This window comes from Salvelinus namaycush, chromosome 3 (assembly GCF_016432855.1).
Source record: "Salvelinus namaycush isolate Seneca chromosome 3, SaNama_1.0, whole genome shotgun sequence".
Taxonomy (NCBI): Eukaryota; Metazoa; Chordata; class Actinopteri; order Salmoniformes; family Salmonidae; genus Salvelinus; species Salvelinus namaycush.
This window is the reverse complement of record NC_052309.1, coordinates 63,557,314-63,583,258: the sequence shown is the minus strand read 5'-3', so window position 1 is coordinate 63,583,258 and position 25,945 is coordinate 63,557,314. Positions and strand designations below refer to the sequence as shown.

The 25,945-nt window shown below is 41.0% G+C and overlaps 2 protein-coding genes across 2 annotated transcripts; both read right to left on the bottom strand.

The window, feature by feature from the left end:
* Positions 1 to 10,078: 10,078 nt before the first annotated feature.
* rdm1 (RAD52 motif containing 1) lies at positions 10,079 to 16,056 on the bottom strand. The gene is made up of 7 exons (XM_038989125.1): positions 15,751 to 16,056; positions 15,027 to 15,206; positions 12,777 to 12,902; positions 12,040 to 12,205; positions 11,524 to 11,622; positions 10,700 to 10,779; positions 10,079 to 10,416 (listed from the first exon to the last, which is right to left on the bottom strand). The coding sequence occupies exons 1-7, from the start codon at positions 15,853 to 15,855 to the stop codon at positions 10,330 to 10,332; spliced, it is 843 nt and encodes a 280-aa protein (XP_038845053.1). The 5' UTR covers positions 15,856 to 16,056; the 3' UTR covers positions 10,079 to 10,329.
* Positions 16,057 to 19,675: 3,619 nt separating this feature from the next.
* On the bottom strand, positions 19,676 to 25,647 carry LOC120044469 (somatotropin). The gene is made up of 6 exons (XM_038989124.1): positions 25,588 to 25,647; positions 24,994 to 25,133; positions 24,741 to 24,857; positions 23,869 to 24,024; positions 20,845 to 20,991; positions 19,676 to 20,222 (listed from the first exon to the last, which is right to left on the bottom strand). The coding sequence occupies exons 1-6, from the start codon at positions 25,595 to 25,597 to the stop codon at positions 20,160 to 20,162; spliced, it is 633 nt and encodes a 210-aa protein (XP_038845052.1). The 5' UTR covers positions 25,598 to 25,647; the 3' UTR covers positions 19,676 to 20,159.
* Between the last annotated feature and the right edge of the window lie 298 nt (positions 25,648 to 25,945).

Here is a 25,945-nt window from a genome sequence, read left to right as displayed (position 1 = left end):
AGTAATGTGTACGCAGAGGAACTTGAAGCTTTCCACCTTCTCCACTGTGGTCCCGTCGATGTGGATAGGGGGGTGCTCCCTCTGCTGTTTCCTGAAGTACATGATCATCTCCTTTGTTTTGTTGACGTTGGGTGAGAGGTTATTTTCCTGGCACTACACTCCCAGGGCCCTCACCTCCTCCCTGTAGGCTGTCTCGTCATTGTTGGTAATCAGGCCTACTACTGTTGTGTCGTCTTCAAACTTGATGAACGGGTTGGAAACATGTGTGGCCACGCAGTCATGGGTGAACAGGGAGTACAGGAAGGTGCTGAGCACACATCCTTGTGGAGCCCCAGTGTTGAGGATCAGCAAAGTGGAGGTGTTGTTTCCTACCATCACCCCCTGGGGGCGGCCCGTCAGCAAGTACAGGACCCAGTTGCACAGGATGAGGTTCAACCCAGGGCATCAAGCTTAATGATGAGCTTGGAGGGTACTATGTTGTTGAATGCTGAGCTATAGTGTTTGTCAATTTCTTCAATCAGGTCTATATAATTATCAAACATACATTAGTATTGGAAAGGAAACGCTTTAAAAGGTATAAGGCCTTGGTTTAACCTTCTTCAATAGTCAATGAAAAGCATTCTTACATAGGCATTCCTCTTGTCCAGATGGGATAGGACAATGTGCAGTGTGATGTCGATTGCATCGTCTGTGAATCTATTGGGGTAGTAAGCAAATTGAAGTGGGTCTAGGGTGTCAGGTAAGGTGAAGATGATATGATCCTTGAATAGTCTCTCAAAGCACTTCATGATGACAGAAGTGAGTGCTACAGGGCAATAGCCATTTAGTTCAGTTACCTTTGCTTTCTTGAGTACAGGACCAATGGTGGGCATCTTGAAGCATGTGGGGACAACAGACTGGGATAGGGAGAGATTGAATATGTCTGTGAAAACTCCAGCCAGCTGGTCTGCGCATGCTCTGTGGACGCGGCTAGGGATGCCGTCCTGGACGGCAGCCCTGCAAGGGTTAACATGCTTACATGTCTTACTCACGTCGACCACGGAGAAGGAGAGCCCACAGTCCTTGGTAGTGGCCGTGTCGGTGGCACTGTGTTATCCTCAAAGCGGGGGCGAAGGTGTTTAGTTTGTCCGGAAGCAAGAAGTCGGTGTCCGCTACGTGGCTGATTTTCTCTTTGTAGTTCGTGATTGTCTGTAGACCCTGCCACATACATCTCGTGTCTGAGCCGTTGAATTGCAACTCCACTTTGTCTCTATTCTGACGTTTTGCCTGTTTGAATGCCTTACGGAGGGAATAACTACACTGTTTGTATTCGGCCATATTCTCAGTCACCTTGCCATGGTTAAATGCGATGGTTCGTGCTTTCAGTTTTGCGCGAATGCTGCCATCTAGCCACGGTTTCTGGTTAGAGTAGGTTTAATTAGTAGGTTTAACATCTCCTATACACTTCCTGATAAACTCAGTCACCGTATCAGTGCATTCGTCTATATTGTTCTCGGAGGCTACCCGGAACATATCCCAGTCCCGTGAAACAGAGTATTTTACAATCCCCGGTGTCTCTCTGGAAGTAAATCCTCGGCCTGATCTAGTCAACTTTATTATCCAGAGACTGAACATTAGTGAGTAATATACTCTGAAGCAGTGGGTGGTGTGCTCGCCTCCGGTGGTGTTTTGAAAGAGCGTTCGGAATCAGTTCAATTGCCATGGGGGGTATGAACAAAGGATCCGATTCGGTAAAGTCATATTCCTGGTCGTAATGCTGGTAATGCTGGTGAGTTACCGTCGCCCTGATATCCAAAAGTTCTTCCCGGTGGTATGTAATAACACCCTAAAATTCCTGGGCTAATAACGTAAGAAATAACACACAAAAAAAAATGAATACTGCAAAGTTTCCTAAGAGCTAGAAGCACGGCAGCCCTATTCGTCGGCGCTATTTTACCAGTAGCAGACATTTGAGCTTTTCATTTTTTATTAATTTGTAAAAAAAAATTGAAAAACATAATTCCACTTTGACATTATGGGGTATTGTGTGTAGGCCAGTGACAAAACATCTACATTTTAACAATTCGGGCTGTAACACAGCAAAATGTGGATAAAGTAAAAGAGGTGTGAATACTTTCTGAAGGCACTGTACATGCATGTAGCCTATTGCTGTGGGGTTCATGTCAGGTTACAGCCAGGTGTAGTCTGATCATGTCTAAATGGTGAGGTTTGACTGAGGGCCAGTTGAGCTCAGTGAGAATCAGAGGATTTATGTCTAATGGAGCCAGACGGGTAAACAGAATGACACACCCTGCACCTGAAATAGAAAAATGGAGGTGAATCATATTTTATAGTATATGATTCACTGACTTGAGATTGAAACAGACCTATATCAAAACATCATGGTTAATCCACAGGTGTCAAGATTTTAAGTGTTCTGATTCACCATATACACCTACATTATCATAGGTCTGATTTTTAAGCACCGCTGGCTAAAACAGAAATATCTCATCTGATTCACAGGGGATTATTACTGTGGAAGTTCATGAAGGGGCCATAAATGCTATGGTAGATCTGTCTGAGAACTACATCCTAGAATATGACAATTTGGACGGGTCTGACACTCTGAATTAGGGCAGAATGTCAACATTTGGCAGAATATTGCTAATCACTAAAGAAAAGTTATGGTATTAAATGTCAGTTTTGATTAACAATTAACTATTACATTTAAGGAAATAGTCTTACGCTATTGCATGAGTAACATTTTAATTCATTTTTAAGTCTAAGTTAGCGCAGCTCATTTGACTCATTAATTCACATGCTAAAAGTTTGGGTTATGATTGAGGTTAAAAACTTTCACAAGGTCAGGAAATAGCATCTGGGTTTGTAAACCTCAGTCTCTTATAGGGGATTTATTCATCTTTTGAGGTCAAGTACTACTCATTATCCTTGGCCCAATAATGGTCTTTAAAATCCCGCCAGTCTGCCGCTTCCACCGAATGTGTGTTATTAGTCGGTATTTACCAGAACTCGTGCTACAAAGGGAGGTGTGAGCTGTGAAGTGAGTCACGACTTCAGCCCACACCTGTGAAACCAAGGAAGACACCACAGACCTGTGGCTTTAGGCAACTGACCATAAACCACTTCTCCTCTAATCCTCAAATCAAAAAGGTGTTGGCCAATACAGTCCAAAATTGTCACCCTTGATAAAGATGAGCAAAAAAGTCTGTATATAAAAAACAGCAAATAATCTAAATATCAAATTCAAATCAAATGTATTTATAAAGCCCTTCTTACATCAGCTGATATCTCAAAGTGCTGTACAGAAACCCTGCCTAAAACCCCAAACAGCAAGCAATGCAGGTGTAGAAGCACCTGATGAGCTACATTATATTGTATGCTAAAAAAAAAAAAAATGGGTATATTATATTATTTTATACTCATACAATTGCTCAGAGAAAGAGATTTGAGAACACGTTGGGAGGTATCTTAGATCATTCCTCCAATCAGAATCTTCCAGACCCTTGATCTCCTTTGTCTGCTCATATGGACTGCTCTCTTCAATTCAAACCACAGGTTTGAGGTATAGCGTAGGTATGAGGTACTTTTCTGCATATGCTTCCATTTTTGGGCGCCAAATAACTCTATTTTTATGTCATCTGACCATCTGGAGTTTCATAAATGGCATTGACACATTCATTGGAACCGGTGCTATGGTCACATGACATGAAATGATTCTGTGTGGAGGAAGGGTCTAAGCTCCCTCCCAACATGCAATCTCATAAAACATGTTCGAAAAAGGCTCACTGTTGTTATCCTAGAGTATTGAAAACAGGGGTGCCAATAATTTTGAACATCCTCAACAAAAAACAATATTTATACTTGTTAAACAAAATCTGTTTCTCTGAACAATTGTATTAGTATAAAATTATATAATTTAACAATTTTTCTGAGCACACAACATTGCTCAGTATTATTACACAGTAATGTTGCTCATCTCTATCAAGGGTATCAATAATTATGAACCTAATTGTACATCTCCTCCCAAACCATCCATGGTTGACTCGTTCTCTCTCTCTTCATTGGGATTCTTCATCATACCAGAGTGTGGATAAGTTTGAAGTCTGATGCTAACTAATATAGATTCCTGTAAACTTTAATTAGACAACCGATTTAAACTCCAACTTTTAACACATACCTCCCATATTGGGCTGCCAAACTTGGTGGATGGTTGCCTGGTTACGTCTCCTCATTCGGATTCCAGGACAAGGCATACTGCTCATCATACCGGAGTGTGGATAAGCTAGGAGACGAGTCTAATGCTGACTAATATACAGTTGAAGTCGGAAGTTTACATACACTTAGGTTGGAGTCATTAACCTCTCTTGGGCACGTGAGACGGTAGCGTCCCACCTCTTCAACAGCCAGTGAAACTGCTGGGCGCCAAATTCAAATACAGAAATACTCTTTATAAAAATTCAGAAAACAAAACATATTTTACATAGGTTTAAAGATTAACTTCTTGTGAATCCAACCACGGTGTCAGATATTAAAAACGCTTTACCGCGAAAGCATACCTTACGATTATTTGAGAACATAGCCCACTAGACAAATCATTACAAACAGTAGCCAGCCAAGTAGAACAGTTACACATGTCAGAAATAGAGATAAAATGAATCCCTTACCTTTGATGATCTTCATATGGTTGCACTCAGCAGACATTCATTTACTCAATAAATGTTCCTTTTGTTCGATAAAGTCTCTTTATATGCAAAAACCTCCATTTTGTTAGCGTGTTTTCTTCAGTAATCCACAGGCTCAAACGCAGTCAAAACAGGAAGACAAAAAAATCCTAATTGTATCTGTAAAGTTCATAGAAACATGTCAAACGATGTTTATATTCACTCCTCAGGTTGTTTTTAGCCGAAATAATCGATAATATTTCAACCGGACAATAACGTCGTCAATTTAAAAGGTAAACAAGAAAGGCACTCTCTGGGTCTCACGCATGAAAAAGCTCTGTGACACTTTAGGGTCTACTCATTCCGACTGCTCTTACTTTTTTCATTTTTCAGAATACAAGCCTGAAACAATTTCTAAAGACTGTTGACATCTAGTGGAAGGCATAGAGTCCTAAGTCAATGGATACTGTAATGGCATTGAATAGAAAACTACACAAAAAAAAGACGACTTCCTGAATGGATTTTCCTCAGGTTTTTGCCTGCAAAATCAGTTCTGTTATACTCACAGACACTATTTTAACAGTTTTGGAAACGTTAGAGTGTTTTCCATCCAAATCTACCAGTTATATGCATATCATATCTTCTGGGCACGAGAAGCAGGCAGTTTAATTTGGGCATGCATTTAATCCAAAATTCCGAATGCTGCCCCCTACCCTAGTGAAGTTAAAACTTGTTTTTCAACCACTCCACAAACTTCTTGTTAACAAACTATAGTTTTGGCAAGTCGGTTACGACATCTACTTTGTGCATGACACAAGTAATTTTTCCAACAATTGTTTACAGATTATTTCACTTCTAATTCACTGTATCACAATTCCAGTGGGTCAGAAGTTTATGTACACTAAGTTGACTGTGCCTTTAAACAGCTTGGAAAATTCCAGAAAATTATGTCATGGCTTTAGAAGCTTCTGATTTACTTAATTTGAGTCAATTGGAGGTGTACCTGTGGATGTATTTCAAGGCCTACTTTCAAACTCAGTGCCTTTTTGCTTGACATCATGGGAAAATTAAAAGAAATCAGCCAAGACCTCAGAAAAAAAATTGTTGACGTCCACAAGTCTGGTTCATCCTTGGGAGCAATTTCCAACCGCCTGTAGGTACCACGTTCATCTGTACAAACAATAGTACGCAAGTATAATCACCATGAGACCACGCAGCCGTCATACCGCTCAGGAAGGAGACGCATTCTGTCTCCTAGAGATGAACGTATTTGGTGCGAAAAGTGCAAATCAATCCCAGAACAACAGCAAAGGACCTTATGAAGATGCTGGATGAAACAAGTACAAAGTTCCTATATCGACAGAACCTGAAAGGCTGCTCAGCAAGGAAGAAGCCACTGCTCCAAAACCGCCATAAAAAAGCCAGACTATGGTTTGTAACTGCACATGGGGACAAAGATCGTACTTTTTGGAGAAATATCCTCTGGTCTGATGAAACAAAAATAGAACTGTTTGGCCATAATGACCATCGTTATGTTTGGAGGAAAAAGGGTGAGGCTTGCAAGCACAAGAACACCATCCCAACCATGAAACACGGGGGTGGCAGCATCATGTTGTGTGGGTGCTTTGCTGCAGTAGGGACTGGTGCACTTCACAAAATAGATGGCATCATGAGGCAGGAAAATGATGTGGATATATTGAAGCAACATCTCAAGACATCAGTCAGGAAGTTAAAGCTTGGTCGCAAATTGGTCTTCCAAATGGACAATGACCCCAAGCATACTTCCAAAGTTGTGGCAAAATGGCTTAAGGACAACAAATTCAAGGTAGTGGAGTGGCCATCACAAAGCCCTGACCTCAATCCTATAGAAAATTTGTGGGCAGAACTGAAAAAGTGTGTGTGAGCAAGGAGGCCTACAAACCTGACTCAGTTACACCAGCTCTGTCAGGAGCAAATGGGCCAAAATTCACCCAACTTATTGTGGGAAGCTTGTGGAAGGCTACCCGAAACGTTTGACCCAAGTTAAACAATTTAAAGGCAATGCTACCAAATACTAATTGAGTGTATGTAAACTTCTGACCCACTGGGATGTGATGAACGAAATAAAAGCTGAAATAAATAATTCTCTGTACTATTATTCTGACATTTCACATTCTTAAAATAAAGTGGTGATCCTAACTGACCTAACACAGGGAATTTTTACAAGGATTAAATGTCAGGAATTGTGAAAAACTGAGTTGAAATGTATTTGGCTAAGGTGTATGAAAACTTCCGACATCAAATTGAAATGTTCTATACTGTAATGTGTTTGGCTGTCAATCACTAAAACTTGCTAATCTGGAGGGAAAACGCACTACTATTGAAGGTGGCACTGACTGCACTTTGTTGAAATTCAAGAAATAACATTACAACTTAAAATGAATCATCACACATTATCATAAAATGACTGTGACCCACCACAGTGACTCACAGTAAAATAGTCTGCCATGCACTCATACACTTCTAATGGCGCAGAGGCAGACTAGAATAGGGAGTTCGGTATCCATGGCTGCAGCTGTTTAGATTAGAAAACGAAAACAAAGAAAGGAAAAAAAAAAATAGGCGAGAGAAGAAACTCCCTTTGAGACGTGATATGATCTCGTGGCATGACAGAAATAGTGCTGGTGAGACTGGCAGCGGTTTGAGGAAGCTATGTCCCCTGGGGACACACACACTCGCACGCGCGAGCCAACTCTCAGTGCCTGTTGGCGGATTGTGACTCCTTTACTGCCTCATTGCTTAATCATCTAATTGGACGATGTATGATACATTTTACCACAAAATATAAACACACTGACTGGCTATCAGTTCCACTGTCTACCGAGAGTTATCACTTGTATTTTTCATGGCTGTCTACATACCCCCACAGACCGATGCTGGCACTAAGACCGCACTCAATGAGCTGTATACCGCCATAAGCAAATGGGAAAATGCTCATCCAGATGTGGTACTCCTAGTGGCCGGGGACTGTAATGCAGGGAACCTTAAATCCATTTTGCCAAATTTCCACCAGCATGTTAAATGTGCAACCAGAGAAAAAGAAAATCTAGACCACCTTTACTCCACACACAGAGACAGGTACAAAGCTCTCCCTTGCCCTCCATTTGGCAAATCTGACCATAATTCTAACCTTCTGATTCCTGCTTACAAGCAAAAATTAAAGCAGGAAGCACCAGTGATTCGGTCAATAAAAAAAGTGGTCAGATGAAGCAGATGCTAAGCTACAGGACTGTTTTGCTAGCACAGACTGGAATATGTTCAGGATTCTTCCGATGGCATTGAGGAGTACACCACATCAGTCACTGGCTTCATCAATAAATGCATCGATGACGTCGTCCCCAGTGACCGTATGTACATACCCCAACCAGAAGCCATGGATTACAGGCATCACCCGCACTGAGCTAAAGGGCAGAGCTGCCGCTTTCAAGGAGGGGGACTCTAACCCGGAAGCTTTAAAGAAATCCCGCTATGCCCTCCGATGAACCATCAAACAGGCAACGCGTCAATACAGGACTAAGATCGAATCGTACTACACCGGCTCAGATGCTCGTCGGAGCATGCAAACTATTACAGACTACAAAGGGAAGCACAGCCAAGAGCTGCCCAGTGACACGAGCATAACAGACAAGCTAAATTATTTCTATGCTCACTTCAAAGTAAGTAACACTGAAACATGCATGAGAGCTTCAGCTCTTCTGGACGACTGTGTGATCACGCTCTCCGCAGCCGATGTGAGTAAGACCTTTAAACAGGTCAACATTCACAAGGCCGCAGGGCCAGATGGATTACCAGGATGTGCACTCCCGAGCATGCGCTGACCAACTGGCAAATGTCTTCACTGACATTTTCAACCTCTCCCTGTCGGAATCTGTAATACCAACATGTTTCAAGCAAACCACCATATTCCCTGTGCCCAAGAACACTAAGGTAACCTGCCTAAATGACTACCGACCTGTAGCACTCACGTCTGTAGACATGAAGTGCTTTGAAAGGCTGGTCATGGCTCACACCAACATCATAATTTGCATGCCACCCTAACAGATTCACAGATGATGCAATCTCTATTTCACTCCACACTGCCCTTTCTCACCTGGACAAAAGGAACACCTATGTGAGAATGCTATTCATTGACTACAGCTCAGCTTTCAACACCATAGTGCCCTCAAAGCTCATCAATAAGCTAAGGACCCTGGGACTAAACACCTCCCTCTGCAACTGGATCCTGGACTTCCTGATGTGCCGCTCTCAGGTGGTGAGGGTAGGTAACAACACATCCGCCATGCTGATCCTCAACACATGGGCCCCTCAGGGGTGCATGCTCAGTCCCCTCCTGTACTCCCTGTTCACTCATGACTGCACGGCCAGGCACGACTCCAACACTATCATTAAGTTTGCCGATGACACAACAATGGTAGGCCTGATCACCAACAACGACGAGACAGCCTATAGGGAGGAGGTCAGAGACCTGGCCGTGTGGTGCCATGACAACAACCCTTTCCCTCAACGTGATCAAGACAAAGGAGATGATTGTAGACTACAGGAAAAGGAGCACCGAGCACGCCCCTATTCACATCGACGGGGGTGTAGTGGAGCAGGTTGAGAGCTTCAAGTTCCTTGGTGACCACATCACCAACAAACTAACATGGTCCAAGCACACCAAGACAGTCGTGATGAGGGCACGACAAAACCTATTCCCCCTCAGGAGACTGAAAAGATTTGGCATGGGTCCTCAGATCCTCAAAAGGTTCTACAGCTGCACCATCGAGAGCATGCTGACAGGTTACATCACTGCCTGGTATGGATGGCCCAGTACATCACTGGGGCCAAGCTTCCTGCCATCCAGGACCTCTATACCAGGTGGTGTCAGAGGATGGCCCTAAAAAATTGTCAGACTTCAGCCACCCTAGTCATAGACTGTTCTCTCTGCGGTAACGGAGCGCCAAGTCTAGGTCCAAGAGGCTTCTAAACAGCTTCTAACCCCAAGCTATAAGACTCCTGAACATCTAATGAAATGGTTACCCAAACTATTTGCATGCCCCCCTCTCCTCTTTTACACTGATGCTACTCTGTTATTATCTATGCATAGTCACTTTAATAACTCTACCTACATGTACATATTACATCAATTACCTCGACTAACCGGTGCCCCCGCACATTGATTCGGTACCGGTACCCCCTGTATGTAGCCTCGCTATTGTTATTTTACTGCTGCTCTTAAATTCATTTTTTAAGGTATTTTTTTACACTGCATTCTTGGTTAGGGCTTGTAGGCAAGCATTTCACTGTAAGGTCTACACCTGCTGTATTCAGCACATGTAACAAATGTAATTTGTCTCCCCTTGTTTTCTCTCTAAAAGACACCAACACCTAAACATAATAAGGAACGAACAACTTGTGCTTTTAATAAAATGTTGAATTGTCAAAAGTTCCAAAAACATTTACAGAATTTCAAAAGCATGTTATATGCAGTAGTACATAAAGATATACAGTTTACAAAAGGTATTTTCCACAAAACAATACATACTTTTTAAAGAATGTACCTGAAAAATTGTAACGGGAAATGCCAAGTTGTTCTTTGACACCAACTTAAACACAGTGAGTGCAGGTGAACACAGGTAAACTGTACATGTCACATGTTGACACTGAGGTCCCACGGTATATCCTCATTTTCCTCCTGGCCATCAGGGTCAAATTGGCTCCAGGGAATGTCATTCACCTGACAAAGAAATAAAAAGGACATTGATTGTCAATTGCCAATTACATATAATCAGTTACAGTAAGTCATAAAGTATACTACTAAAGTTATTATTACGTAAAGTTAACACCAGTGACTGTCCAGTAAAGTTGCCAATAATTTAAACTGCACTGTCAATTTTTATAAATACTACAATGGCCAAAATACATACAAACTAAGCATCCCGTGTGGGTAGAAAACAATTAAAAGAATACAATGGTAATCTAATGTGTGGAATATTTGCTGTAAGAGAACAGTGTGGTACCTTTATGAGTCCTTCCAGATCCTCATCTTGTAGGACATCATCTCGCTCCACCCTGCATTCAACTACAACTTTCCCATTACCTGGAAGATATACATTTTTTTGTGATTACATTTGTATTCCCTTATGGCAGAGGATATCCCTGCCCATGCCTCTACACCTGGAAGACATTAAAATATGCCGAGCTGATATCTTCAAAATGATTCCAATGATTAGTTCACTTAAGAGTTCAGGGCCTCGTTTCCCAGAGCCTTCGTAGCGTTAAGATCATTGTTAGAACCATCTTACGACGTATATTTAGTGGCCAATCTGTTTCCCAGAGCCTTTGTTAGTACAGATCTATAACAACCTTTGCACATCTACAGATCACTCGTAGAAGAATAGACAAAGTGCATCGTTAGATGTTTTTTGCCCTTCCGCGTCACTTTATTCACAGATCTCTGCTAAACATAGAATCAAGATGTTAAGGCTAGATATCTGTCAGACTGTGACCACCAATAACTTCAGAATGAAGTTAACTACAAATACAAAGTTGCCAAAGTATTTGCAATTGTTACAAACAAGTGAAAGAAAAAACGACGCTCGAAATGAAAACCGAGATGACTGCATTAAAAGATAAATAGGCTTCATGGGTCTATATATTGAAATCATAGAGTTTTATTTTGCCACTAGGCTACGTATTGAAAATGTTGCCTCAATATGCGTCATGAACGACAAGATGTGCGCAATGATGTGCCCAATCAACCGTATGGGAATACACTCAAGTGCTGGCGGGAGCTTGGACTGTCGTTTCCGCGTCTCCCCAATTTAAATGAAGCTTTACTCACCCAGAACCAGCAGCAAAACCTTCTCGAAAGCGTCAACCGCTGCTTTGTCCCTGGCCCATCTCTGGAGCTTTCCTCTTTTTAGCAGGACAACGTCTGGACCTACGGCCCAAAACCATAGATAGGAGTTTTAGTGAAAGAAATGCAGATCATTTTCTAGCATGTGTTGACAGACTAGAGCTTTCACTTTCGCTGCACAAGAAGAACTAGTTATTTCATTACAAAGACACAAATCGTGTCTTTTGGCCTCAATGTGGATCAGGAATACTCTGTTCTGAGAATAACACAGACGTTTTGGAAAGGCAATTAGAGATCAACACCTTTAAGTCAACAAACCCTGAGTTGGGCAAAAGTATGCGTAGATTCTTGTCTATATTCTGTCAATATATTCTGTTTATTTTAAGGCCCTGTCACCACCATTTCACCTGGTCAAATTCCTGTACTTCACAAATAAAAGGTGATTCTCATTCTGAAACACAACTTTCTCATAGAAACTGTGGCTGTTCTGCGGAATCTCACCGGTGCCCTCTACGGTCTCTTCAGCCACTCCGACGCCTCGGCAGCTAAGGCCATGCTGTGGGAAGGTGACATCCATGATGCAGCCGTACTTCAGGGTAATCTCCTGAGGGTCACCAGTTGTGGTGGACAACATGCCGGCATCGTCACAGTTGGAGATGTCCTTCAGCTGTCCAGAGAAAGGAAGGATTCATTACATATTGTTGTTGTCTGATGAAAACCTTGTAACTACATTTTTGGCAATTATTATTATTATATATATATATTTTTTTTTACATTTATTGAAAGCAGTAACTCCCCTCAATGTACTTTTGACTCAAGGACCAAGAAAATATAGCTTCTGAAGTTTCATAATTGTATGTTCTTTAATAGGAAAATACGTTAATTTTTTCCAAATTTTCTGAAAAGTTTGTTTTGGATATATGAGCTTTTCATCATACAAGGACTGTAAACGACATGGTCCATATTCTATACAGCAGAAATGGATTGACGTCAAAAGTTGGGACTGAAGAAGATGTGTTACTTTAAAGTCTAACAACCTATCATCTGCTTGTGCTGTCAATCTTTTAAATGTCTTCATACATCCTTTAGGTCATTGGTCACACAAAGCTAACTAGCTAGCGATTTCACAATGGCTACACCCACCAAAACAAACAAATATTGTATCTGTTGTATCATACTGTAACATAGTACTGGAACATAAAGAGACACATCTGGGGGCACATCTTGCTACTCCTTACTGTAACAATGTGGGTGCTCCATCCATTAAAACCCAGGTAGTGATTGGCCAAGTCCTGACACTTGCTATGGCTCAGTGGCTTAGAGTTGTGAAGGAAGTTTGGGTACCGCTTTGTGCTCAGCTTTACCTGGAGAACAGACAGAGAATGTACAATCAGTTCTAAATGTCAATCATTACAATGGTTATGACTTCATGGTGAACAGTGTTTAGGGCAGAAAGTGAAGCAGAGCAGACCACCAGCAAGAGGCTGGTCTACAAGTCATCATGGAGTGGTGAGACATTGCCATCTACTGGTCAAGGTCTGGTATTAGTTATTGGTCAAGTGTTACTGTGAAGGTTCACAACAGCTGTGAGAAAAAGACTACTCTTGGGGCCTTGAAGTTGTTTTAACCCTGCTGTGTTCCGGTCGAATTGGATAGATTTACAAGTTCTCTCTGAAAAATGTAGTTCATTTAATCTGAATGTCATAAGGTTCCATGACTTTGTCCACACAGGGCATCTGAACACACCAAATAGATTTTTATGATGTTCATAAAGTTTTTGGTGTTTCATTTAACTTTGTACACCTGTAGTGTTTCTGGTCAAAAATGACTGGTCATTAGAAAATAATGGGTGAGACTACAATTAGTGTATAAAATTGGAGTTCAGAGACATGCCCATTCATCAGATGGACACACTTCCTCTCCCAGACCCCCACATGTTTGAGCACACACACACCTCACTCCCCTTCTTGGTTTCCATGGCAACCCCCACCGGAACCTTTCCCCAATAGAATCTTTCCTCCACGGGAACTACACCTGTTGGCATTCTCACAAACAATCGCATTGTTTAAATAATATATAGAACTTTTCTCGCAGTTCTGGTATATAAAGCTTTTTTGAGGCCTTGCTCACAATTCATTCTGTGGCAGCACAATGACCAAACAATATACTGTATGTGAGGCTCTTGATCATATCATATCTTTGATCATGACAGTGGTGAGGAGGAGAGAGTCCTTGTTAAACTTTGACAAAAAGTAGTCTGTGATAAATAGCACAACATGTTTCATCTGAGTACTTGTTATAGTCAAAATAATCCATACATTATGCTTTTTTTACTCAAAAACTAGTTGTATGAGCTCAGGTCAATGAGGCCTTCAGGCCATAAATAGCAAATAGAAGTTCAAAACTTGTAATGTTCACAAGAACTTAAGTTGATAAAAAGATATAACACAACATTAGGTGATTTATAAATCCATAACAATACATATATTATCTTCAGCTAAAATGGCGAAGTCATTTTGGACCGGGAAGACAGAATTAATTAACAAGAAACGAACACAACAGAATGGGAAAAAGTGATTGATTAAAAATATATACATATCACATAAGCAAGGATCTTATGAAATAATACAATTATAATACAATCAGTTTGGAGAGTATTTTGATCTCTTTGGAATTGCTGTTTGTAAATAGATATGAGAACTTCAAGCACTAAATTATACAATAGAGTACCACCGTATGAGTCATAATACCCATAAAACCTAGCGGTCAACAAGGAATGGATCCAGATGTTTTTCCACCATTCATTTTTCCCATAGGTGATTTTAGAAACACTTCTAATAAGGGCTGTGTTTCATGTAGACTTACCCTGGCGAGACAATTTGATAACCATGTAAATCTCTAGGACAGGGTGAATTTTATCAATATATTTGCCTGTATTTAACCCCCAAAAATGAAACGCAAATTAGCAGCTAATGTGGCTATCATAAAGAACCACAAATGATCTGGACGAGACTGACGAAACAAGGCAAAGGTAAGAATCTCTGAATTAACTATCTAATGTTAGCTAAATGTAGTAATGAATAAAGTTTTTGTGCAAGTTTTAAATTGACACAATTCCTGTTAGCATAGGTGTCAGCTAGAGATGATGTGCAGGAGCTTGCAGGGATTTGTAGTTTTGCATGTCTACTTTGACGCTAATTAGCATTTTCGAATCTGAGAGTAAATAGCGCCTAATATATTGATAAGTCACCTTGTCCGAGAGAGATTTACATGGTTTTCAAAACCTCACACCAGGGTAAGCCTACAAGAAACAAAGCCATTATTTTAAGTGTTTCTAAAATCCCCCATGGGAAAATTAATGGTAGAAAATCCATTGGAACAATTTTCCTGTTTGACCGCTAGGTTTTATGGGTATTATGACACCTCCACCGTGGGGCTCTATAGTCTACAACATTTGAGTAAGTTTCTCTCTCTGAATGTTCCCTTACCTTCAAAGGAGAGCTCTGGAAAAAGCCTCTTCCATGTGTGGCTCTCTGTGCTTTAGATGCCTGGGCTGCGGAGAAGTACTTGACTAGGGCATAGAACCCTGGCTCGACCCCGGCAGCATTGGGACACACCTTTACCAGATACAGCGGTCCAAATTTACAGAATATGTTCCAGATGGATTCCTTTAAAATAATACAGTACATAATTTCAATTCATGGCAGTGAAAATCACGTATTAGCCTACTTTACATAGGCTGGCGGGTAGGAGCGCTGGGCAAGTAACCTAAAGGTTGCTGGATCGAATCCCTGAGCTGACAAGGTAGAAATCTGTCGTTCTGCCCCTGAACATAGCAGTTAACCGACTGATCCCCGGGCGCCGATGACCTGATGTCGATTAAGACACCCCCGCACCTCTCTGATTCAGAGGGGTTGGGTTAAATACGGAAGACATTTCAGTTGTACAACTGACTATGTATACCCCTTCCCCTTTCTACCTTGCTCTCCTATCAAATATTTCGTATCAAAGTTGCATTAGTGTTCTACAAGTTAATTGTAACATGTAGATGTGTCCAAAACAAAGTCTTATTAAAGGTCTATACTATTAGATTGCTTTCATAAAAACATTTTTTTTTAAATTCTGGCGATTCTCAAACGTCATTAACTATACTAGATAATGAGTGTATTAATCACATAGCTAACAATTGTATAATTCATCTACGACACTTACGTAAATAAACGCGTCTGAGAATGTGGATTGAATATTCCAGACAAACAGTGTTTTGTTATTTTCAATGGGTACCCTGAACTCTATTACGTCCACCTCGACCTCCATTGCAGTAGTGAATTCAGTCTAGAGAAACATTATTACTGTAGGCTACTACTCTGCTCCGCCAACAGTGTTGCACGAAATGGTTTCAATGTTGCAGGTTGGTATTATTGTCCTCCTAGTAAGGTATTTTCTGGAGGATAGTATGAATCAATTTATCGCAGAAACTTCGATATGACGTTTACGTTGACTTCCGCACAAGAGCCTCTGAATTCCCCGCGCTGAAAACGTCATTCGTTACGCAGTAGAGTTTCTTCTTCTTCTATGGTATTATGGAGGTCCACAAACACACGTTAGTGTTGCATGCCGCCACTTACTGTATGGGGTGAAAACTTGGGAACTTTAATGCAGTAAAAGAAAGGCTGAAAAAAACATACTCATATCATTCCCACACGTTTTTACTAAAACAAACATCAACGTACTAATTTCAGTCAGTTTCAAATGTCTACTCAGATCCCCAAACACAAGCTCTGGGGCCTGAGAGGGAGGAGTATCTTCCAACAGTATTCCCTGCAATGTTTCAGCCGTGAAGTTTTGAAGATCCAATAACCTTTTTGCCGCTTTCACAATGATATCCAGTTTCTTCTATGTTTTATTAGTTTGTCCTGTACAATTAATCACATGCACAATGAATGCAAAAAAATCCACCTTCTTCACCATTAGTATTTCAGCATCTTTTATCTGATGATCGACATCAACAGGCTGCTTGCTTGTCATCCACTGCCAAAGCTTCATCATCGCTACTCTCTCCTTCAACAATTTCCCTGTCTCCACATAGGAGACCTGCTTGACAGCCCTGAGCATCGCTACTTTGACCTCATTCACCCTAACACGGCACTCAGGGGACTCTGGAAAATGCTTCCCATCACAATTGCAGCATTGTGCATCCTCCGACTCTTCAACACTTATATTCCATCTGCAAATACTTGACACGTGGCCAAACTTTTACATGCATGACATTGCAGTGACTTTTGTACATACACTCGCACTGCATATCTCATATATCACAGCTTTACGTGGGTCAGGAGAGACTCTTCATCGAACAGACAGGTTTTCCTCCTTCTTTCCATTCACAACAAAGGTTAAGCGACGTGCCCCAACTATTCCCGGCATGTTGTCCCTATACCATGAAGCCTCGATATCCAGCGAGATGACACCTTTCTTCGGTGCCCTACTCTGAAAATCACAACTCTCCACTTCGTACATTGACAGTTTGTAGAGCCACAGAGCTTTCTCCTTCTGCTCTTTCGATGCCCATGAAATCACCATCATACCGCTCCTGGTCACTCTGACTGACTCCACCTTCCTCAATTTGTCCTTCACCATCTTCGTAATCGCAAAGGTCTCCCAAATAAACATCCTTATTCATGAATGGTACACCAACCAGAAACTGCTGTTCATTTCCAGCTTTAGCTCTTTTAGCTCAATTCTTCTTAATTACCGTGGTTCAGTCATTCTTACCAACTTTACTCGCGCCAACAGAATCAAACACTGTGTCAGCTTCCGCCATTGCACGACCTGCCACCACCGGGCCAGATTCAAGTTTGTCCATCCACCTTCCATATTCCTCTTCTCCGGAAACCATCATCCTTCTCGTCCTCTCATTGTATCTATCTAGCGTCTCCATCCCATCCAATATTGTCCTCACTTGGCAAAACCAACAAGATAGTTCAATCACCGAACAGTTGAGATAGCTGTAAATGTCAATGACAAACAACAGTTTACTAATTGAAGAATTTGAGAAAGCTCTGACTTTACTCCTACAGTAGATTTTCCGTACGCAACACGACCAATGAGCTCGAGCACGGGGCAGTGCTTACAGTTCTGTAACCAATGAAATTGCAAGTGCTGGGACACACCTTCATCTGGTTAAAGTTGGTTGAGGCCACCAAAGGGTTTGGAGTCACCCATGATCGAAGACCTGAGAAAAGTAAAATAATCAAATCGTTTTACCTCACCATTGACGTCCCTTCACTAGAACCATTTTCAGAGAGGTTGGTAGGATAATTGTCTTTTGGCAATCAAGGTAAAATGTTCCTGAGGTAAAAAATGGAATATTACCATCACATTCTATTTCCCGTCCCCTGGCTTTACAATTGGACTTGCTCGTGCCTTGCAGGGGAGCCTCACGAATCTGTGGTACACCACTGGTCATGGCATTGACATTAATGATGAATGATAAGTTATAACACAGCTACAAGTACTGAAGGTAAGTCCATAGATTGAGATATGGTGGGAGTTGATGTGGGGTGGCGTGGTGCTTTTGTAAATCTAAGATGCTGGTACGTCTAAGACTCTCAACTCACATTCATATAACATTAAAATGTTCATTATACTTCATGTATGGAACTTGTTAGTCATGATGCACCGATGCTATCCCTCTGACATCATCAGCGCCGCAAAAATCCATTGCCAAAGCCTGAAAGCGAGCTTCACGTCCACTGTGTGTCACGAATGTTGAATATAATTCAATTTGAACTTACTCTGACGATTGTCCATGGGGTTGGTTTATATATAGCGTGGAATTTGAGACAAAATATCTGAAGGAACATATCAATAAACAGGTCAGCTGCATACCCTCTTCCTCTCTGTCAAAAATAAAAGTCTGGAACAAGTTATGGCTTGCTTGCCAACATATGGCGCACTTGCAGGACTTTTGTTTTGACATGAGGTGTTTGACATGTTACATGCTGACCACACCGCTCACGTCGCGTGCGCGAGCATTGCAAAATAAATGTACACATACATGTTATTCAATTGTTGCACCCACACTGCTCACGCTCGCCAACGAGCATCTGCCCTAAAATAGAAGTCAGTTCTATTTGTGACGTTGAACACGGTGCAAATCCTGCCTCTCCCATCTCCTCATTGGTTTATAGAAGCAGATACCCACGTGCAATCACCTCATTGGTTATACCCACGTGGGTGATTGAAAGATGAACTGAGGTCGGTCGGTCGGTCGTCGTGGCAATACTATGAAAGTTAGATGCCAATCGCCATATAAAGTCCAAAGAAGAAAAAGCCTGGAAGGAGCAGAGATGACTGGAAACAATTCGGTTGACTGTTTTATGTGTGGATTAATTGTCAGAGTAGAGGTCCTTGTGAATTTTAGGTAAAATAACAACTCAACATTTATATCCCAAATTAGCTAGCAACAGCAAGCTAGCTAAATGGGACAAATTAGCTAGCAACTGCAAGCTAGCTAGCTAAATTGCCATAAATGTTTAATGCTTTTCGACCTATCCCCAAATTAATATAATTGGTTCAGAGTTTGTTTTGATATTTCAACCTGCGTGTCGTGATCGCGTTTGGTGTGGGAGGGACAAAATCAATTTGCGCACGATGGCGCACGCGCGCGTCCAGTCTGGGCATGGTGTTAGGCACCTGCAGCAGACCCACGTTTGGAAAGTCTGTTTACTAATATGTTCCTTCGGATATCTTGTCTCAAATTCCGAGGTATATAACAACCAACCCTATGGACAATCGGTAGACAAAGTTCAAATTGAGTTTTATTCAACATTCGCAACAGACAGTGGACATTCATGTTTTTGCCAATACAAATATACTTAACTATGGGCTGGATTCAATCCGTATCGCTGAAGAACCGCGTAACATTTTTAAGGTAATTTCCGATTGAGCCGACATATGCAGTGTTTGCAGTGAATGCAGTCTCCGCGAACGCAGGAACATTGCCTTTACATTTCAATGGAGCGTCTGCGATACGGATTGAATCCAGCCCTAAGTTGTCCAAGGGACACCGTAGGAATGTTGGGGCTAGGAATGTTGATTTGAAAGATAATAAATAGTAGCCAAGAGATCATGTGCTGCAGAGAACAACAGCTTTATTGAAAAAAACGAATCACTATTAGTTTCAAACAATATGATTAAGGAATGAAAATACTTAAAGGAAATTACTCTAAAATATATTATCCAAAAGCTTGGAGCTCTACAAGTTCCCATTTCACCCCTAAATATTAATGTATGCATAAACAGTAGCACCACCATGAATCATATATCTAAATAAGACATTTAATAACCTTTTCTATAAATGTACTAATCAATGGTAGCTCAGAGTAATAGATTCAATATAGAAAGTGCTGTTGTTGAATTCAGAGAACAAAATGAAAATGCCTGTAAACCCCTGGAGTCAGGCTCTACCAGATGCAAAATAAATCTACTCTAGACTAAAAAGCATGTTTAAAGGAGAATCTCAATTGAAAATGCTCTTCAGTGCAGGGCAAGGCCTAATCTGTATCTGGGAAACCAAACCCTGGAGACAGGCTCTTGCTGGCTGCCTCTCCAGCCCACGTCTACAGAGTGCAGTTGGCCTCCAGTGACTTCCTGCACTTGGCGACGGTCAGGTAGGTCTCGACCTCGGGGGGAAAAAGGAGAATGGGTTATAGTTGACACATTTTAATGTGAGTGTTCTAGGTCACTAGACCTTTCTCGGGAACAGTCTTGATCAATGAACAATAACAGTAATAATATATGGGTTAAAGACCCAAAGATACTGTTGGAATCAGCTAAACTTTGATCATTGAGATAGTAAATGAATGATAGGAAATGAAAGAAACTGGGTCATGTCAGAAGTGAATGGTTCTCTGAAGAAAAACCAATGGACATCTGTGGATTAGATGAGGGGTTGAGGTCAGGAGGGGAGGACAGATTCTCTTAAGGCAGTAATAAAGGTTTGTTATCCTGTTACCCTCTTTATTAGCTTCCTGTGGACCAATAAACTGTAAGGATTGAAGAAGGAGGAGTGTTTTAAGTGGGATGTATATGACTGTGGAGTGAGAAATGTTTTGCTGTCTGATTACAGATGTAAAGAACCTCTGGGAAGAATTCAACTTGGTTAAAGCTTCTCTAGTGTCCGTGAGTTATTTACTCTGGAAAAAAAAGAACCTAACAATACTTTGCAATAGAGAACACAGAAAAACAACACACTGTAGAAAATACAGGAAGGCACATGAAATTGAAGGCATCATGGTTTCGCACCTTGTGCATGTCCTTCTTGAAGCAGGCCAACAACTCGTAGTTCCTCCTGACGTTTCCGTCGCCCCCCAGGTTCTGGTAGTAGTTCCCGTAGGGGGGCAGCTGCTGAGAGTCATTGTCATCCAGGCTCAGTACGCCATCCTGGCTCCCCTGTGGGAGACAGAGAGAGATGCATGGTGGGGTGGATGTGTGCATATCAATATTCGTTTATTGGGCCTTTCTGAAAGCACACATAGCAAAGGACACATGCATAAATGTCCTTGAATGGGCCGACATTCAGTTATTGAATGTGCTGTCACTGATATAGTCACTATTAGTGATGATAGATGAGGTCAGTTACCCCATCACAGTGTAACAGAAAGATCTGCTGAGAAGAGGCATACGTGGTCCTACACTATGCTTTCTAACTAGGAAAGCATAGAGGTCTTTCCCTTTCATGTCACTGTAAACCCCAATGTGCTGTCATTACTCCAAACTTTTTAGGAAACCCGTTGCACTTAATATACAGAATCTGACTGCAGTTACTTAAAGTGATTTTATAGTCATTACTCAAACCTATAGAGTCACCCTGTGAAGTGTCTGTGAAGTTACCCATGACTGTATATGTTAGTGACAGAGACATGGTTGTTGTCATTCATTTTCAGTCCTGTGGCCTTCAAGTGAATTCCTAGGCAAATATTATCATTATAATTCAACTCTTTATAACAATACATTACTTATCTCATAAGACCTTATTTTGAGGCGTAGCTTTACCCTAATACAGTGGCCTGAAACTCATAGTTTACAGGCCACATCAGGCCTGCAAGTCGGGTTTGCAAAATTCTGGTAACTTATTCATCTTTGTGAAAATTTTGAAAAATGTATGTTATATATCTTTGTGTAGCATAAGATGAATCAATCACTCCATGTTCTGTACATGCAAAAACACAGATTGTTAAAAACAATTCCAAAAATATCTACCTGCAGTAGAGCATGCTGGGTAAAAAGTTAATTTGTTATAACTTAAAAAAATTGCATTGATGTGACTTCTCATTTAGTTTTGAGCCAGTACCACAAAAACATTTTAACTTCTACTGCCTCAGAAACCCGGATCCGGGAGCACCCCCCACCCCCCACTGACTAGCATAGCTAGCATAGCGTCACAAGTAAATAGTAGCATCTAAATATCATTAAATCACAAGTCCAAGACACCAAATGAAAGATACAGATCTTGTGAATAAAGCCATCATTTCTGATTTTTAAAATGTTTTACAGGGAAGACAAAATATGTAAATCTATTAGCTAACCACGTTAGCAAAAGACACCACTTTTCTAACTCCATCAGTTTCTTACTCCATCAGGTGCTATCACAAATTCGACCAAATAAAGATATAAATAGCCACTAACCAAGAAAAAACTTCATCAGATGACAGTCTGATAACATATTTATTGTATAGCATAGGTTTTGTTAGAAAAATGTGCATATTTCAGGTATAAATCATAGTTTGCCATTGCAGCCACCATCACAAATCTCACCAAAGCGACTAGAATTACTACAGAGAGCAACGTGTATTACCAATTTACTCATCATAAAACATTTCTTAAAAATAAACAGCGCACAGCAATGGAAAGACACAGATCTTGTGAATTCAGACAATATTTCAGATTTTCTAAGTGTTTTACAGCGAAAACACAATAAATCGTTATATTAGCATACCACATGTGCAAACGTTACCCGAGCATTGATTCAAGGCAAAGAGAGCGATAACGTTATCATCACCAAAATATATTAATTTTTTCACTAACCTTCTCAGAATTCTTCCGATGACACTCCTGTAACATCATATTACAACATACATATAGAGTTTGTTCGAAAATGTGCATATTTAGCCACAAAAAACCGTGGTTATACAATGAGAATAGTAGCCAAACTGGCCAGAAAATGTCGGGCGCCATCTTGGACAGTGATCTAGTCTAATGAATAAATAATCATAAACTTGACTAAAAAATACAGGGTGGACAGCAATCGAAAGACAAATTAGTTCTTAATGCAATCGCTGAATTACATTTCTAAAATTATCCTTACTGTGCAATACAGGGTTCGCCAAAGCGAAGCTACACAAAAAAAAATGGCGATATATGCGTTTAACATTTTTCAACAGAACAACGATTTATCATCATAAATAGTTCTTACTATGAGCTGATCTTCCATCAGAATCTTGGGCAATGTATCCTTTCTCCGGTCTAATCGTCTTTTGGTCGAAAGATGTCCTCTTGTCCTGTCGAAATGGCCACTAACGTTCGGCATGTACTGGAAAAGTGTCCAACTATTGGAAGTGCGTCACAAAGAAATGCCAGAAAATCGCACTAAACGGATATAAATTGTTATAAAACGGTTTAAATTAACTACCTTATGATGTTTTTAACACCTATAACGAATAAAAATATGACCGGGGGTATAGAAGTGGCTAAACCAAAGCTTGGAAGGAGGCCAGTCCGACGACCACTCTGCGTCGAGCGCACTGTTGAAAAGGACGGTCTTTCCGCTCCAGGGTCTATATATAGAGCCCAGATTGCGCAATCCACTCCATTCAAAATCTCCCCGCTTACTGACATCTAGAGGAAGGCATAGGCAGTGTTTGTAGCCCCATAGCATTCACAGGGACTTATGAACTGACCTGGGAGCAGGGGCCAAGATTTCTGAAATCTCACTCCCTGGCAGGAAAAGTGCTGTAGAATGAGTTCTGTTTCACTCAGAGACATAATTCCAACTGTTTTAGAAACTAGAGAGTGTTTTCTATCCAATAATAACAATAATATGCATATTGTACGAGCAAGAATTGAGTACTAGGCAGTTTAATTTGGCAACGTCAAGAAAAAAAAAGTGCTAACAGCACCCCCTATTGACAAGAAGTTTTTAAGCAATAAGGACTTTTCATTGACTTTGAGTTCAACTTACTAGAAGTATTTGAGTTAAAAATGCCTTGGGGTTTACAGTGCACAAAGTGTGACACCACAAATGGTCATTGTTCTCCCTCCTTTCTTTACCGTGATGAGCAGGTTGATGCCCACTTTGAGGTCGCTGAGCTTCTCAGAGATCTGGTTGGAGTTTCTGACCATGAGGCTGTTGGAGATGGTCAAGGTCTGGCTAGGGTACTCCCAGGATTCAATCAGACGGTAAGAGATGTGGAGCAGCTTCAGGACCTGTGTGTGAAGATGCAGAGAAACCACAGATTATTGGAAAATGAAGTTGTATTGTACAGCTTGAGATGCCCTATTTACATGATTGAGTGAAATACTTTTGGGGCTGGTTTCCTGTACAGAAAAGCACAAAACTGAGAATGTAGACGTAGACAAACCACCGATTAGAGAGTGATGGTTTTACTTGCAATATGTGGTTGTTTTACCTACCTTAGTTGAAGGCACTGAGGTATAGCAACCCCGGCCAAACCCTAACCAAGCTGGGACAATTGTGTGCAGCCCTATGGGACTAACAATCACAGCCGTTTGTAATACAGTCTGGAATCGAACCAGGGTCTGCAGTGACGCCTCTGGCACTGAGATGTAGTGCCTTAGACTACTGCGCCACTCGAGAGCCATGCATGATGCTGCCTCTGCTTGTCATTGTAAATGAGAATTTGTTCTTAACTGACTTGCCTATTTAAATAAAGGTTAAAAACAATTAAAATAAAAAAATATATAAATTGGAGTTTATATAATTGGTGGTCTGCTTGCCCAATAACTAATGACTAAGTTCTATTGATTGTTCAAATTGAGATGCCCTGTTATTTATTTTGGAATCATGCATCATGGAGGAGTTCATATTTAAGGTGAATAGCAGAGTGGAACTGTCACGATTTTACACTTGATATGGTTTTAAAGGGCATAACATGCGTAATTGTCTCAGCCAGGTTACTTACTGAACTCTTCTGAGTCTCGTGCTTGTCGATTGGGCTCACGATGGAGTCGGAGTTACAGAAGTCCAGCAGGAATATCTTGTTCAGCTGTCTGCGTTCATCAGGCAACAGGGTAACTTCCTGCACAAAATCACAAAGAAGGGAGAGAGATTTTTTAGCCACAAGGGTTGTGTGAAGAGGATACTGTCTACAAGAAGAAGAACAATCATTGATACACTATTTGATATGTCAAAAGAAGATTCAAAAGCTGTCTTACAAAGTCATTGAACATTTTCTGAGCCATTAGGTGGAGATGTTGCACCCGGTTGACCGCGATGTTGAAGAGCCGTTGGTTTTCCATCGCTGCCCCTTGTCGCAGAAAACAACTGACCAGTAAGACTGGCAACAGCAGAAACACTAAAAGAGAGATTAAATAAAACAAGAAATGTATAAAACGAGTAAGTCGAATTATGTTGAGATACATTAGTAAGATATTTTCAGCCTTTGTACACCAATAGCCTAGCGGTTAAGAGCGTTGGGTCAGTAACTGAAAAGTTACTGGTTTCAATCCCTGAGCTGACTAGGTGAGAAATCTGATGTGCCCTTGAGCAAGGCACTTAACCCCAATTGCTCATGTAAGTCGCTCTGGATAAGAGTGACTCAAATGTAAATGTTATGGATCACATAGTTAGGTTGTTAAAGCAAGTGGTTCTGTGTCAAAAGATTATAACCTCATAGCAGTAGAATACTTGTTCACTTGTCTCTGCCCTGTTGACCCCTGCCTCAGTGATTAAATGTGTAAGTTACATTGTACTAAATGGTACACTGACTTCCCACAGAAAAAAGAAATAGACAGAAAAAGCAGGCTTACCTTGTCCCATTTTTACTCTTAATTGCCAAGGATGGTTACTTAACTTGAAAGTGCGGTGGTCGGTTGAGTATGTTGCCGTTTGTTTGGGACCACTGTTTTTATAGATGAGGAATCCATGTTTTAATGTATCAACGGGAGAAAACACGAGATTTTCATCCATTTACCACCTTTCACTGATAGGACCTGTTTTTGTATGTGATTGTGGAACAATCACTATAATGCGTCAAAATCAATCATACATTTTCCCATGAGTTTGGGAAGAGGGAAGGTGTCCTAAAAAACAACTTACTTGATGACTGAACGAATTAGGGTCAAAACACATACAACACAAACCTCTGTTGTCTAGGATATAATGAAC